Source organism: Alligator sinensis, unplaced genomic scaffold (assembly GCF_000455745.1).
Source record: "Alligator sinensis unplaced genomic scaffold, ASM45574v1 scaffold480_1, whole genome shotgun sequence".
Classification (NCBI taxonomy): domain Eukaryota; kingdom Metazoa; phylum Chordata; order Crocodylia; family Alligatoridae; genus Alligator; species Alligator sinensis.
Window position 1 is genome coordinate 121006 of NW_005842462.1, and position 16907 is coordinate 137912.

Sequence of the window (16907 nt, forward strand, 5' to 3'; positions counted from 1 at the left end):
CTTCTTGTGGACTTATGGAACAATCTGATTTCCAGAAAGGGGTTAATCAAAAGTCCAGTGAAGTCAACAATAATTTTTGGCAGGCCCCTAAGTTTTTGTATCAGACTCTCAAATACCCACATTTTATAAAACAACAATAATAAGAAGAAATTACATCTTAAGTGACCAGTTTAGAATTGACAGGATTAAAAATTGTAGTGACCTATATGTATCATATTTTTATCATTATACTTTTCATATGATAAATCTGGCCATTTGTAAGATACAAAGTTATATTCCAGTTCTACAGCTACCATATATATTCATCTGGACATTTTTATTATATTCCAATGAATGATCAGATTTCTTGTCCTAGTGTTGAAGTACCACTGGAGTTTCTCTCAGTCAATCAAGCTGACTTAGTTGTTCTACATTTCCTGCTGTGTTGACAGTTTTTTGCATCCTATCTACCCTAAACAGTATGAAGTATTGATGTGCATTACTGAATACAATAAAACAAGCACACATTGACTTTGCTTTTGTTGAAGTCTGACATACCTGAAACTTAAAGTCATGATTTTTTTATACTATTTATGTTGTTGTTGTTATTATTATAAAGTAATATCAGCACCTTGACCTTAAACATGTCTTTGCAGAATTAACAAACCATGATGAATTCCAGGACAGGCATATCTTTCTTGGCTGTTCATACAAGCTGCAGTTCATACAAGTGCAGCGCAGAACCATCCACAGCACATATGCCTCATAGAAAAGATTTATGTGGGAAGAGTGGCCAGAGGGGGAAGTTTTGTAATTACCTCAATTAGGCAGGTGTGGAGGAGACTGTTGGGAACAGGTCAAGGGAAGGGCAACTGAGGCTTTGACAGCTGAGGAGGAAACAGTTAGGGCTTCTGGCACTTGGGGAGGCACTGAAGGCAGTTGGGGATTAAGAAAAAAAGTACATTAGCTGGATGTAACAGAAACTGAGTGACTGGGTTATCTTTATAAAGAAAAAGGTTCTTTAGATGAGTTGGGCTGGAAAAAGCAATTCAGTCAAGGACATAGAAAAGAATAATCCTCAATGAGAAAAGAGAATTACAAACAAAACAAATAATTCCAATATAGTAAGTGCTACCTACTATGAATAAAGACAACCAGAATAAAAAACCTGAAATTCATATGAGTTTTGCCATTGATTTAAGTGGTGCCAGGATTTTACTCAGTGCTTTCAGTTCACAGTGAATTTTTTGTTCACGAAACAGCTGTGAATCTGAGCTTTTCTGACTAACCCCTTCTCTGACTATTCCTGAAGTTTTTGGTTTTTATCCTGTACCCTGCATCTCATTTGGTAGCCTGTTCAACCAGTGCCTCCGGCAAAACTTGGCTAACATGAACTTTCCTGCTTAAAGCTTGGCTACCCCCTCATTAGTATCATAAAGGGATTTTGCATTTGAGTATTTATCCCTTTCCTAATTTTCTGGGAGATGGGAAGAGACAGAACAAGGCAGTGATTAACCAAAAAAACAAACAAAAAAAATAGAAAGAAAATGAGGGGCACAATATTTCCCTCTTGTTGTATATTACTTGAACTTGTATCACACAAAATAGAAAAATGCAAAGCAAAAGAAAACAATGCATCTTATACAGAAAAAACAAAATTTAAAAACCTAGAGAGTCTCTTAAAGATATAGCTCATGCTGTTGGATTAGCGAAAATTATGAGCTATGAAATAGCCAAAAATGTTAGTATTTAAGTTTTCTTCATTACATTAACAAGTTAAAAAAATATAGCAATGAGTAGAGAGATTTATACTTGCTGTCTTTATTTATAGAAAACAGCTAATTATAGCAGAGGTTTCTGGCTTTCTGCAGATTTAGGATGTCAATACTGCCTTGGCTTATATTTGGTTCATATTCATAAGGTTCACTAACTATACAATCTTTATGACTAGACACAGGTGACTGGTAGGCAGGGTATGAGGGGGGGCACATGCCTCCCCTGAGATTGGCCCCCGACTCTGCACTACTCAGGCTGGGGCAGTTTTTTGCTGTGTGCACTGGTGGTGTGTTAGGGTGCGGTGGGGAGAGGCACTAAGCTGTGGCACAGAAGTATAGGAGTGGGTATGGGGCTTTTGGCCCACCACCAGGCTGCACACAAATTGTGCCTCCCCAGTCTCAGGAGGCACCAGTCACCTCTGTACCTAAAGGGATAATTTTACATGAAAGTGTAAATTCTGGAGCACAATTCCATAGCTGAGGATGGATTCTGCAGCTGCAGAGTAATGCAATAAAGAGATCTCTTAGCATAAAATATATTATTTCTATAATCATGAACTCATTTTTTGGAAACACGCTAACATGAAAACACTTGAAACAACACACAGGGATGTAGACAAAAGTAGGAAAAGGTAATCTAGAGCAGTGTTTCTCAGTCCATGGCCCATGACCCACTGGTGGTCCACAGACGTATCATACACAGACGTATCATATGTTGCTGAAGGTTGGACAGAGGAAGGTAGTCAGCTGAGCATGGGCAGTCTTGTGTAAATATGCCATGCTCAAAGTACTCTGTTCTGAATGGGAAGCAGTGTAGTTGTCCTTGTGCATCACTGATGGCAGGCTAGTTGTGCCAGGTGCAATGACACATGAACAAAACTGTATAGCTTCCAGTTTGGGAGGTACAGTATAAAAAGATAGTTAAGATAAACCTGAATGGCACATTTTGTACTACACTAAGATACTCTACCACGCTACTTCCAGTTCTGATTATACTACTGCCAGTTCTGGAGGCCATATGGACAACTGCAGTTGTTATGGTGGGTTAAAGGGATCTAGAAAGCTTGAGAATCAGTGTTCTAGAGAGTTAGATGAATGCAAATGAAATATCAATGATCAGTGAAATATTAAGAAGAAAAGAGAAAGAGATTCCATACTGTCTCTTCAGTTGGTCCATTGATTTTTTCTCTTCTTCAATTCTGGCCTTGACAGCTTTGACAATTGTGGCCTGGAAAAGTTCAGCACCTCTACAGAAGAAATGGGGGAAACATAATGTTATTATGTGTTCCAGTAAAGCAAGTAAAAATGCAGAGAGAAGTTTACTTCATAAAATGCTTATATGTACATACATCTGTGACAAAAATCACCATCACAAGATCAGTAAAGAAATGAGAAGCAATCACAGAATAGCAAGTAATTTGTTTTCTGGCAATCATTACATGAGTGTAGGATGCATAGTTACTGCAGTTATTATTCAGGGACTTGAATTCAAAGACCTCAAGGATTCAAACTCAAAATGAGCTCAAAGCCGGAGTAAGAATTTCTTGCACAGTAGTATTGAGCCAAGGGGCCAGCTATTAAGTTCAGCTCTTCTTGCCATAGTACAGGAGTGGGCAATTATTTCAGGTGGAAGGCTGCTTAATGAGGTTTGGTGAGATTTTGAGGGCCGCAGAAGTAGCCCCACCCCTTGACAATTGCCCTGCCCTGAGTTAGATATCTTGGGACCAGAAGTCCTGCTCCTAACCCCTGACCTTTGCCACCAGAAGTCCCTCACCTTGGCCCCCTGAAATACTCTTGGGAGGGAGTGGAGGGTTGCCAGTTTAGAACCAGAAAAAGCCCAAATCATACACTAAAAATCAAACACCTACTGTAACATATTTTAATTTTCTTATAAAAAATATATTTTTGTCATGATTTATGTTTGCATACTGTATGTACAGGTGATTGCATAATAATGCAAAAATACATTTTTAGTTCTGTATACTACGTGGGGAGGGCTTGGGGATGGGTGTGGGTGTCCACACTGGGGTGTGGAGATGTATGTGTATGGGAGTTTGTGAGGGGTTGTGGCTGTGTGTGTGGGGGGCATAGGTTATATGTGGGGGGCATGTGGGATGTAGGCATTTGTGGGGTGTGACGGAGGTGGGGGGGTATGTGGATCTCCCCACACTCCCCCCATGGCACAGCAGCAGGTGGGGGCACTTGGGGTGCTCATGTCTAGTGCAGGCACTGCTGCCCGGAGGTGTGTGGCTCTAGCCAGTGTTGGACATTGCAGTGAGATGTGCAGCTGGGATGGGCTGCTTCTATTACTGGCACTCTCTGCCATGCACGTACAGCCCCCACATTCGCATGCCACAGGAGGGAAGCCCCACATACTGGAGCTAGCTGCCTTCAGTGCTCCCTGCTGCACAGGTCCCAGGACTCTGCGGGGGAGCAGGGGCCAGTGTTTGCCTCCACTTCCAGCAGAGTCCTGGGACCTGTGTGGTGGGGAGCAGTGAAAGCAGCCAGCTCCAGCACATGGGGCTTCCCTCCAGTGGCATGTGAGTGTGGGGGCTGCACATGCACAGTGGGGTGTGCTGGAGATAGAGGCAACCAGCTGGGCTGTGCCCCTTGTTGTGATGTGCAGTGCTGGCCAGAGCTGTGTGCGACTGGGCTCCAGCACCTGCATGGACACGAGCACTCTGAGCACCTTCACTTTCTGCTGCTGCTGCCTGTGGAGGCTGCACACCAAAGGGGGAATGTGGGGAGAATCCCCACACCCCCTCACACCCACAATCTGCCCACCCAAGCACCATGCTCCTGGGCATGGGCTCTGCACTGCTGCCAGCCTCAGCCCCACAATCTGTGCTCCTGCCCAGCTGCAGCTCTTTCCCCACCTCCATCCCCACTGCTTCCCTACCTGGTGTCTGGAGTGGGTGGGATGCTGGGAAAGCTAAGGGGCCCTGGCAGGGTTGGGGGTGCTGTGGGTGGGGAGTGAGGGGCACTGGCAGGGCTGTGGGGCTGTGGGCCAGGAGTGAAGGGCACTGGAAGGGCCAGGGGGCTGTGAGTGGGGAGTGAGGGGCACCAGCAGGGCTGGGGGGCTGAGGGGCAGGAGTGAGAGACCCTGGCAGGGACAGGCAGCTGTGGGTTTGGAGTGAGGTGCACTATCAGGGCTAGAGAGCTGTGGTTTGGAAGTGAGGGACAATGGCATGGGCAGGGCACTGTCATATCAAGGTTGCTCAGCACCACAAAGCAGTGGTGCGGGGCAGCCACAGCTGGAACCATGTCCTGGTGAGCCAAGGAGGCAGGGGGAACTCTGATTTTCCATGATAAAAAAGCCCAAATCAAATGCCAAAATTTATAGGTTTTTAGAATTTATTTTATTTTAATTCCCCTCCCCACACAACTAAGGCGACACCACCCGCGGGCAGCAGGTCAGACCCTACAAAGAGAGGCTAAAGTGCCTGAATCTATTCAGCCTCCACAAGAGACAGCTGAGAGGGGATCTGGTGGCCATTTACAAACTCACCAGGGAGGGACCAGAGGAAATTGGGGGAGGCTCTGTTCCCTCGGCATCACTGGGGGTTACTAGGAATAACGGCCACAAATTGTTAGAGAGAAGGTTCAGGCTGGGCATCAGCAGGCATTACTTTATGGTTAGGGCTCCCAGGCTCTGGAATGGACTCCCAAAGGAGGTGGTCCTCTCTCCTACCTTGGGTGTCTTCAAGAGGAGGCTGGATAGATATTTGGCTGGGGTGTTATGATCCCAGCACTTGTTCCTGCCTGGGGCAGGGCGTCAGACCTGATGATCTGTTTAGGTCTCTTCCTACCCTAAGCACTATGAAACATGACTAAAAATCAGAAAAAATAATGCTCCACAGAGAACTCGGTTCTGAACTGGCTGAGATTGCATGGAAGAGTTTAAAGGGAGCAGAGGTAGTTGCAGAGCCACATATAAGCTTCTTTTAACATATTCAGTGAAACTCACTCCTGCACAATAATAGAATCACAGAAAATTAGGAGGTCATAAGTGATCAGAAACCAGTTCAGATCTGTAACATAACAGAAGTTCAGTGCACATAAACCATTTTCAAAATGGCCAAAACTGGTTTAAGATAAACCTGGATGGATGTAGTATCAGACTTAACTGATATAAGTTAAATCGGTTTATTGAACTCCTATCCCAGATCACCTCTAGATTCAAGGTAACTCTCAGCCCCTCCATATCCCAGAATGCTTTGCACCTCTCCCTCAAGCCCTCCCCCTCACAGGGTGGGTGGGCTAGGCTTGGCACAAGCTGCTCCAGCCAAGCAGGGAGGCATGTTCTAGCGATCCCCTGGCTTCTGGCCTGGGCCACTGCAGGTATGTGGCTGTATTTCTGAAATTAAAATGAATTTTGGTTCATTTGCTTATGAGTTCAATTTATGCCATTTAGACTAACTTGCAAGGATTGAATTGATTCAGCCTCAGACTTTTTGACTGTCTGTACTTAGCCCTAGTCCAACCCCTTGTTCAAAGCAGGACCATCTCCAACTATATCATCTGAGTCAAGGCTTTGTCTAACCAGGTCCTGAAAACCTCCAAGGATGGAGATTCTACAACCTCTCTGGGTAACCTCTTCCAGTGCTTTACTACCCTCCTCATGAGAAGGTTTTTTCCTAAGAGAGAGAGAATCTCATAGGCTTCAGTCTCATAGGACATACACCTTTTTCTTGGTCATCTCTGAGAGAGTGAATTATATCTAACCCAATCAGCCAAATAAAATTCCACTTTTAAAGGAAGAAATCCCTTAAAGATTTCCTTTCAGTAGATGTGAGCCAATTCTTCGCACACAAACACAAAAATGTGTTTTGTACATGAATTTCTCTGAAAAGAATTTGGTTTGTTACATCTAAACCAAAGTTGACACAAGAAAATTACAAGTGTGTGCTCAAGTCCAAGAGCATAAGGTAACAATACCCTGTCACCCTTGAATTGTTTCTTTCTCCACAGAACACTTCTGTAATTGTGATCGCTAAGGAGAGCTTGAGTCCCCGCCATTTTAAACAGGAAGGGTGACTAACAGACTGTTTTCCTTCAAAAGATTACAGCTTTTGAATTCATAGTCCAATGTGCTGAAATGCAGAACAAGCTGAATGCCACATCAAGGTTGTAGGGATCCTTATGAATAGAGGTGCCATATTGGATTGGCAACGACATAGGGAAAATTGACAGTATCAGAAAACAGCTTTTTTTGTTGCTGGATGTGGCTCATAATGTGGCCAATAAATGCCCTGTGCACAAGCACAGCTGCAGCATGCACGTGGCCAGGACCACAGCCTGGTGGCTTGGAGAACAGCATCTGGCTGGTAAGTCTGTTGTGGGGGAAGGGTGGGAGGAGGGAAGAAGCATGGCGGGGCAGGTTGAGGCCCGCATCATGAGGAAGGGAGTGGGGCTGGGGCAGGCGCAGCACAGCCAGGGCAGGGAGGGGCATGGGGCGGAGCCACAAGCAGCTTGTCCAGGGGACATGGGGGGGGCGACTCCCGCCCTCCACGCACCCCAGGATGGCATGGGGGCTTGTGCCCCTGGATCCATGTACAGGGAAAGGGTGGGCTGCTGCTGTGGGCTGGGGTTGGGCCGGGCTGTTTTTGGGGCGGGTGGCAGAAGCACTGGGAGGCGGTCATGGTGGGGGGCTATGCTGAATTTTGGGGTGGCTGCAGGCCCCCCCATATCCCCCTTCCAGGGCCACTGCTACCCAGCCTGAGTGCAGCCTGGCCCAGCATCTAGCCAGGAAGAGCCCAGTACAGCCCCTGGCTCCAGCCCACAGTGGCAGCCCACCCTCAACTTGCGCGCAGATCCAGGGGCACACGCCCCCCATGCCCTCCTGAGATGCATGCAGTGGTGGGAGCTGCCCTCACTGCACCTGGATGAGCCCCTCATGGCTCTGTGCTGCTCCCCATTTCACCCCGGCTGTGCCCTGCCCCTGCCCCACTCCCTCCCTCATTGTGAGGGCCTCAATCACCCCACTATGCCCCTTCCATCCCCCCACCCCTTCCCCCACACCAGACTTACCAACCCGATGCTGGTCTCCAAGCTGCCTGGCTGCGTATCAGAATCAGATTGGTGTCAGCCGATATGGCTCATTAAAAACCAGCCATCAGTATCATCCCAAAAAATCTCTATCAATGCACCCCTACTTATGAAGGATAGGAGGCATGTACAGGGAGTCCTTGGACTTACAACACAATGGGTTCCATGTCTTAAGTTGAAATGTTGCAACTTGGAACTGATTTTCCTATAGGAAACAATGTTATAAATAGGGGATTGGTTCCTGAACCAAGGTCCAATACCCTATTTTCACCAAAAAATAACCCAGAATTTTGTACTCATTCAATTATAGATGAGTAACATAGCTATATTAATGTATTTATATTGTAAATAGCAATCATATTGATTTCGGAAGGACTTCTTTGAGATGACTTTGCTGGACTTTTTGAAGGGCTCTTGGTTGGACTTTTTGAAGGGTTCTTCTCAGAAGTCTTGGCTGAAGGTTTTTCTGGAGTGTTGTCTGCTTTCTTAAAGAAAGTGTCCAAGGAATTTTGGACAGATGTTCTCCAGGAAGATGGGCAAAGCAGCGAACTTGTTCGCTGGTGTGGTGTCACATTGGATCAAGCGTTGTAAATTTGAAACTGACATCATAAAGTTGAAACAGGGTGTCAATTTATAAACGTTGTAAGTGTGAAACATAACTGGAAATGTTGTAAGTTGAGGACTCCCTGTATAGGATTGGTCAAGTGACTGGTAAGTTTGGACAAATTTAGCAGTATAATGGAGTATAATTTTGTATTTGTTTGTCCAGATAATTTGTTTTTATCATGTAAACTGTCAGGCTGGGTTTTAATATGCAATTTTAATATAACATGAATTGTGCAATAGTCACATTTATGTTAACAGATACGGAACTTAGGTTTTTTGGCATCAGTAAACACATCACCAGCAGTCCCTTGAAGTTGAGGGTGATATCTGTCAGGTTTGATGGGTCCTCAGGTGACTGAGAAGCCTGATTCTGGATATACATATTCGTCGGCAATGGTGGCATGTTGCTGCGCTGGGGAGTGGCATTCACAGCCCCAGGTTATTCTCCTCCTTCCTCTGCCACCACTGGTCCACCTCAGTATTGAGTCATTGGGCCTCAAAGTGGTGCGCGCGTTGGTGGATAAGGTGGCGCCGCACTAAATGGTAAGTAGCTTGCTCCTCCCAGCCATTGGTGTTGATGCCTCTGTACTTGAGGGTGACCTTGAGTGTGTCTTTATACTGCTTCCTTTGGCTGATGGGAAAAGCGCATCTGGCAAGGAAGGTGGTTCTCAGATATATGGACACAGTGGCCCGTCAATTGGAGTTGATTTCTCAAGAGCAAGGCTTCGATGCTGGTGGATGCACCTTCATGGAGGATGCTCACAATGGTCTGGCAATCCTTCCACTTGATCCCCAGGATTTGATGCAAGCACCACTGGTGAAAGCTTTTGAGGGTCTTAATGTGGTATTGGTAGATAGTCCAAGTTTCATTGCAGTAGAGGAGGGTGGTCAGCATGTAAACCAGGACCTTCGTTGACTTCTGAAGGTCTCTATTTTCGAAGACACATTGTTGCAGCTTGAAGAAGGTGGCACTGGGGCAGTTGACCCAGTGCTGGACTTCTTCATCAATGGTAGCCTGTTGAGAGAGGTGGCCGCTAAGATACAGAAAGTCCTCCACGTACTCCAGAGCCTCCCCATCTATGTAGATAGTGCGAGGAATATTCAGCTGGCCTGGGGAGGGTTGGTGGAAAACCTTCATCTTGCTGATGTTCAAGGACAGGCCAAGTCTCTTACATGAAGCTTTGAAGAGATCTCAGGTTGCTTGCACATCCTGTGCAGAGTGAGCCATCACGTAGCAATCATCCACAAACTGAAGGTCGTGGATGTCCTTGGTAGTGAGTTTTGGTTTTGCCTGGAAGCACCCAAGATTGAAAAGCTTCCTGTCCAGTCGATACTGGATACTAATGCCAGATGGTAGATCATCTCAGATGATGTGGATGATGAAGGTCAGGTAGATGGTGAACAGGGTGGGGGCGATCATGCAACCTTGTTTGACCCCAGTCCAGATGTGGAAGGCATCAGTTTCAGACCTTCCACTCAGGACAGTGACAGTCATATCATCATGCAAGAACCCCCGCATGGTGATAAACTTCAGTGGGAAGCCAAGGCATTGGAGGATGGTCTACAGAGCTTTGCGATTTAAGGAATTGAATGCCTTGGTCAGGTCAATGAAGGCGAAGAACAGTTCTTGATTTTGCTCCCGACATTTTTCTTGGATTTGCCTGGCAACAAAAACCACGTCCAAAGTGCCCCGGAATGGTCGGAAGCCGCACTGGGTTTCCGGAAGGATCTCCTCGGCGACAGGATGAAGGCGGTTCAGGAGGATGCAGACCAGGATCTTACCCTCAACGGACAGAAGGGAAATCCTGCTGTAGTTCCCACAGTCAGATTTGTTCCCTTTCTTGTAGATGGTCATGATAGTCATGTTGTTGAGATCCCCAGGGATGTCCTCTTCATCCCAAAGGTGAAGGATAAGCTGGTGGAGTTGTGATGTAAGCCACGTGATGGTAGACCTCTGTGGGTATACCATCTGGCCTTCAGGCTTTATTGGTTTTGATCTGTTGGATGGCCTGTTTCAGCTCTCCGATGGTTGGTGGATCGCCAAGGGAATCCACCACAGGGTGTTGCGAGATGGCTTGGAGGGTCTCCTCTGATACAGTGGACTCCTAGTTAAGGAGGAGTTTGAAATGCTCCTTCCAATGCAGATGGATGGTGTCATCATCCTTGAGGAGCCGGGAGCTGTCCTGTGATCGGAGGGGGTTTTGTCCAATGGAGCAGGGTCCGTAGGTTGTCTTGGTAGCCTGGAAGAACTTATGCATGTCATGCTGGTCAGCATAGCCCTGGATCATGTGTGCCTTCTCCACCCACCAGTCATGAAGACATGTTCTTTATGTCATGGATGCATCACTGAACCTCAGCCTTCAGCTGGTGGTACACAGCCCGTCTTTCACCAAGTTTGTGGATGGCTTTGCCAGGTGACGAAGGGTGCACACTTCCACTCGTGGAGATTGTGGATATAAGCATCATTGGCGCTGAACCAGTCCTGGTCCTGTCGTGAACCCAATAGTCTGGGCGCAGGAATCTTGGACAGTGGACTTGAGTTGCTCCCAGTATGCCTAGATGAAGTAAAAACACACACACACACACACACACACACATGCTCTCTCTCTCTCTCTCAAAGCAGGATTTTGGGGGCTTTTTTTAAAACCAAATGTTACCTTGATGCCAGGATCTGTGAAGCTTTTATATCTGCAACCACATGTAGGAAGTAATAACTCATGAACACTCTTCTTTGCAATAATAGGAAAGCAAAGCAAATACTGTCCCAGATAATTCCTGCTTCACCACTAGGCAATTTACATTTTGAATCATCTTCAGCTGCAAAAAAAAAAAAAAAAAAGAGAGAGACCAGAATAAAGACAATTGTCTTCAATGTGTCAACATTCCCCATTATATTTAATTAGTCCAGTAAAATAATATCTGATATCCTTTTTGTCTTGAAACGTTTGTCCTAAGTGAAATATATATTTTAATTCAAAGATTACTGTAATTTTTAGAGGTAGTCAGAAATTGTTCAGTGGTATGATTTTCAGTCAGAAAATACTCATTCATCAAATATATTTTATTAAAATGTGCTTGCTTTCACAAAAATTATTTCTGCAATAAACACTGGGTTTTTATAGTTTTAAATGCTCTGCTACAATATTTTTGGAATGGAAGCTTCTAAATTTTAATTTTATTCTTTTTCAGTTTTATTTTATAGTATGAAATATATATAACATATAGAATATTTTATATGAAACATATATGAAGTGATTAGAATTATTTTATTTTTCAAAAACAAACTATTTCAATGAACATTAACATTTTGTCCCTTGGGAACTTCAATTTGTGACAAATTTTTAAACATCAGTTTTGGTACACAACAGAAATTTAGAAATCACAAAAGCTTTCCTGAATAAAAATATCTGTCCTTGTTTGAGACTGATTTTGTTGGTCTCCCCCCAGGGCAATCTGAGGAAGTCCTATACAGATTTGCAGAAGTTTTAGGGAATATGGGATGAATATACAGAAGTTTATGAGACGAATGTGTGTCTTTGCATATCCTTCGCCTCCCCAAATAATATAATTCTTTTTTAGATCAGAAAATAGCTTTTCAAACAGAAAATAACAACTTTATTGCAGAGTTCCTAGAAAGTAATACCTTACTTTATAGAAAATTATGTTTGCAAACCATTAATAAAGTCATTTCCTGTTCTATGGATAGAAGAAATCTGTAGTAAGTTCAGATATGACTGCATGTTATGTTTTGGCAAATGATCATTTTAAAAAGTATATATAATGGATACCACTCAGTTTTACTCCCTATTTTCTGGATTCTATCAGTCTAGTCTAATTGCCGACTGCAGTTAATTTTTAAGCTATCAAATCTATAATGGGAAAAATACAATTGGCTGCATTTTTCTAAGGAGTTTAATCTTTTTTTACAAAAAAAACATGTAGAAGTATGGCTAATTGTACTTACGCATCTTGTAACCTTTAACTGTACACGCCAGACTAAATGCTTGAATCAACCAGCAACTATTGTTGATTAACGAGTGAATGTAGCCACATGCTCCTATCTAAAAAGCAAAGAAAAATACTGATATGTAAAGATCAGAAATAAAGGTTACAAATGTTAATAAGCCTATTTGTTACAAGTGTAGTTGTTGTCGGTTACATTTCATGGTCAAATTTATGAGTTAAAATACAATGAAAGCTAGACTAAAAAAGATGCATTTCTTTGTTATTAAGATACATCAATTATAAAACAAAGAATAACTATTTACATTTCCTATGCATAGTTTTGTTGCTGCTTTTTGCTGAGAACATATGTCTTGAGTATGGTAGAAACTGATTGTTAACAAACTTTTATAAATTGGTGATAGGGTGTTACAGACATGTGACTGTACACACAGACATAATCCCCACTGAATGCATGTGCATAAAATTAAGTATGTAAGTAAACATTAATAGCATTCCTAAATGCAGACAATTTTGTTTCAATATGCTGGTATATATAAATTTACAGAGCAAAATGTATGCATCATTTTGATTTGGTAGTGACAATGTTCAAAGATAAGAAGTAATTGCCAAAAATACATGTAAATTTGCCAATTATAAAATTTTATAATTTGTTTTTTCTTAGCATGATGGCATAATAAGTGTTGCAGGAAACTGTTCCAAAATTCAGGTTTAGCATTCATACAAAGAAGCCTAATATGTAAATATTGAATATTTAAAATATTAAATGTTGAAGCTTTCATCTGAAAGGTAGACCAGGAGGAAAAGCAAACTAGAAGCTACTCTACAATTTTTGCACAACCCTCCACATTATTAATGTCACAGACTACATCATGTTGTTTACAATGATTGCTTCTAGCACTAGGCTCCAAAATGAGGTTATAATTAAAAGTCTTAAAAAGTTACACAATGTTGTACATCTAACCTTGCAAGTCCATACTTAAATAAAACTTCCACAGACTTCAAAGAAGAAATTGCTTTAAAAAAATATTAGAATTTTCCTTTTTGAAAATTGTTTCACTGCTCATGAAATTTCAGACATCTGGGATGAGCAAAATAGGTAAAACATTTTCCTATAATAAAAATGTGACAGTTTTGGATTGTCAATTTTGGATTTAATTCAGTTTCTGGATTGAACATAAAAACTTTCAGGCCATTAGCACAAAAGAAAGGACTTTTTCTGAGTGAATAATGAACTACATGATCTTGCAGCTAAACCGCGAAAGCATTCAGTACTGAACTAAAAAAGCAGCCACTTACCGAAAGAATGTTTTTCATTGTAATCACAAAGACATTATATGCAATCAGCCAGTCCCAGTAACGTAGAATGCTTCTGATAGGTTTCAATAATAGATCTCCACCAAAGAGAAGGAAATAGAAACAGGCCACCAAGTAACCCATGCAGAATATGCTGATCCTTGTAGTCCCCGTGATGAAGATTATAGTAAGCACAAACCAGAAGAGGTAACTAAATATTATCACTTTATACATATCTAAGTAGGATCTGAAACAAAAAGACACAAGCAAAAACAAAAAAAAAGAAGAGGAAGAAAATTACTATTTCCTGATCAAATTGCTACACATTTTGCCCAAAACTGGTGTGGTCCTCAGATGGGCTGGCATCCTAACTTCATTTTAGGTTCCCTCTGTAAGTTAAATTCCGGGCTCAGTGGGACTATTTACTCACACAGGTGCATGATTACTTTGCTTGATCAGACTTCATGTCATAAACGGATGGAAAATATGTTCTTCAGAAACTTCATGATGGAGTGATATTATTTGGCAATGTCAGTGCAAGTAAAAGTCTGTTTGAGCTCATTTCTTAAAAATTCTGGGTAAATACAATGCAAATCTATTTCCAAAAACCCACCAACATTACCTCACTGCTACCAATTCTATATTTATTGATGACTTCTAGGGAATTGTATCTGGTGAAAGGCCCAGTTGTCAAAGACAGCTTCTAAAAATATCTTTAATGTAGATCAATTATAAAAAGGAGATGCCTTTGCAAAATATGAGTGTTTTACAGTTGTCTGAAATCTTAGAAATAAGCCTAAATCATAACTGGAACAATTAAGTGTTTTCCAATTCCTCAAAATCTTGACTTCATATCATCTCAGAGGCAGAACAGATTGTATAAACAACAGTGGATATAGCTAAGCATGGTCAGACTAATGAGATCTTAGTTTTCTTTGGTATACAGTTTTGCTGCCCCAGGCTTGGAAAGCTACAGCACCAGGAAATCATGAAGGGAGATAGCATGATAAAAACAGTCGCACCTTCTGCTCCAAATCATATAAGCAGCAATGAGCTCATTGGAATACACCCTGTAACCTGTAGAAACCCTTGCCACCCTATATTCCTAGGTGTAAAACCTCTCAGAGCTGTCTATTGGCTTATATTTAGAGGCTATCTGTCACAATTCCACATAGGGAAAAACCAGATGACAGGAGACAGAAGGCTCCCTTCTTTGTATTTCTTTTAAGGAATAGGTCTGTAGCAGCTACTTTCTTTGCAATCTATCTTCTCTATCTACCCACCTACCTATCTATTTTTTTACAGGGGTGCTGGGTTTTGTGTAATAAAGAACAAACACATTGTTTACATGCAACGTGCAGAAAAGTAAATGGGAGATGTCAGCTAAACGAGGTCTCCAGGAGGCCCTGGATGTTCTTGAAGATTGTGTCCTCTATGTTTCTGCAGAAAAACATACTGTAGTTTTGCTGTTCCTTTACATAGTAATTATTGATGTGTGGGATGGCAGGGAAAAGATTTGCTTCCTGACATTATTTTTATCTTTGCAATGTTTGAGAAAACTTGTCCCATGCTGCTGACAAAATGTATCAGCATTTCTGAGAACAGCTACAGATGAAAAAACTGAAAATACAATTGTAATATAAAGAAATGCCTCAAATAGCGAGTACAAAGGTTTGATTGGGGCTTCTGTTTGTTTGTGTGTTTAGTTTCTGTAGGTAACAAATTCCCATAGAAACCCCTTGAAACCTATGTAAGCTCCCAACATATGCCCTTCATATCTCAAGGGCAGGAAGGTAAGTGAGAATCTTTTTAGATAATACTGTCATAGAACCAGAATTGCAGGTAAGACACCAAAAGTAGTGAGCATCCTAATTCAAGTAGTAAGCATCCTAACTCAAATGGCTGAGATCTCCTTGGCATGCAGGGAAAGGTGCTTATCCATGTACAAACTGTAATACAGTAATGGCTCTTGCTGCAAGCCATATATATCACAGTAGTGCTGGCTCAGTGATGCAGAAAGCTTCGTCTTACTCTCATCATCTTTGAAAATGAAATCACAATGATGAGGAGTCATGAGGACATCATTTGATCCTCAGCTTGCTACAAGCAAACTCCAAGAACTTTCAAATGTCAAGTTGATACCAAAGATTCCCGTGAGGAAGAACAGAAAGGAAAAAAAAAACACCTGATAGGATGTTGTGTTATTAGACTTTGAAGTCCAGTTTGAACAACATTTTGGAAGAACGTGTGAGGTTACTTTTTCCAGCGTAAAACACAGCAAGACTCGGGAGTCTTAAATTCATGCCATTTATAATCCAAAGTATGGACTACCATATAAGCACAAAGTCCAGAAAAGGTCAGTGCAGAGGCAGAAAAGGATCTTGGAGTTACTATTGATTCCAAGATGAACATGGGCCACCAATGGGTCAAGAAGGCTAACTGAACCTTGTCATGCATCCACAGATGCATCATGAGCAGGTCCAAGGAGGGGATCCTCCCCCTCTATGTGACACTGGTCAGGCCGCAGTTGGAGTACGGCGTCCAGTTCTGGGCGCCGCACTTCAGGAGGGATGTGGACAGCATCGAGGGGGTCCAGAGGAGTGCCACTCGCATGATCAGGGGGCAGCAGGGCAGGCCCTACAAGGAGAGGCTACGGGACCTGAACCTATTCAGCCTCCACAAGAGAAGGCTGAGAGGGGATCTGGTAGCCATCTATAAACTTGCCAAGGGGGACCAGCAGGCAATGGGAGAGTCCCTGTTCCCCCGAGCACTACCAGGAGTAACAAGGAATAACGGCCATAAGTTGACTGAGAGTAGATTCAGGCTAGACATCAGGAGGCACTACTTCACTGTCAGGGTGGCTAGGAGCTGGAACCAACTTCCAAGGGCAGTGGTGGTCGCTCCTACCCTGGGGGGTCTTTAAATGGAGGCTAGATAATCACCTAGCTGGGGTCGTTTGACCCCAGCATTCTCTCCTGCCCATGGCAGGGGGTCGGACTTGATGATCTGCTCAGGTCCCTTCTGACCCTACCTACTATGAAACTATGAAGCTATAAACATGTCTAAAGTTAAAAAACGATTGCCTGGCAGTGGCAGTAGCATTTCTAGTATATTAGGAAAGATTCTCATTTATTTTAAACTGTGTTGTTTAAAATAAAAATATGTTAATGTTTGTATGTGTTGTTTTGTCTGTGATGATACGGGGGGGGGGGGGGGGGGGCGAAGGAAAAGGACAATCGC

The 16907-nt window shown here is 42.9% G+C and overlaps 1 protein-coding gene across 1 annotated transcript in view; it reads right to left on the reverse strand.

Moving 5' to 3' along the window:
- The window catches only part of LOC102376224 (piezo-type mechanosensitive ion channel component 2-like), a 518739-nt gene that overhangs the window by 68891 nt on the left and 432941 nt on the right, over window positions 1-16907 (reverse strand). Inside the window, 4 exon segments of the mRNA XM_025212438.1 lie at window positions 2912-3001; window positions 11066-11225; window positions 12373-12469; window positions 13671-13914. Of these exon segments, the coding sequence (XP_025068223.1) occupies window positions 2912-3001; window positions 11066-11225; window positions 12373-12469; window positions 13671-13914 (591 nt within the window).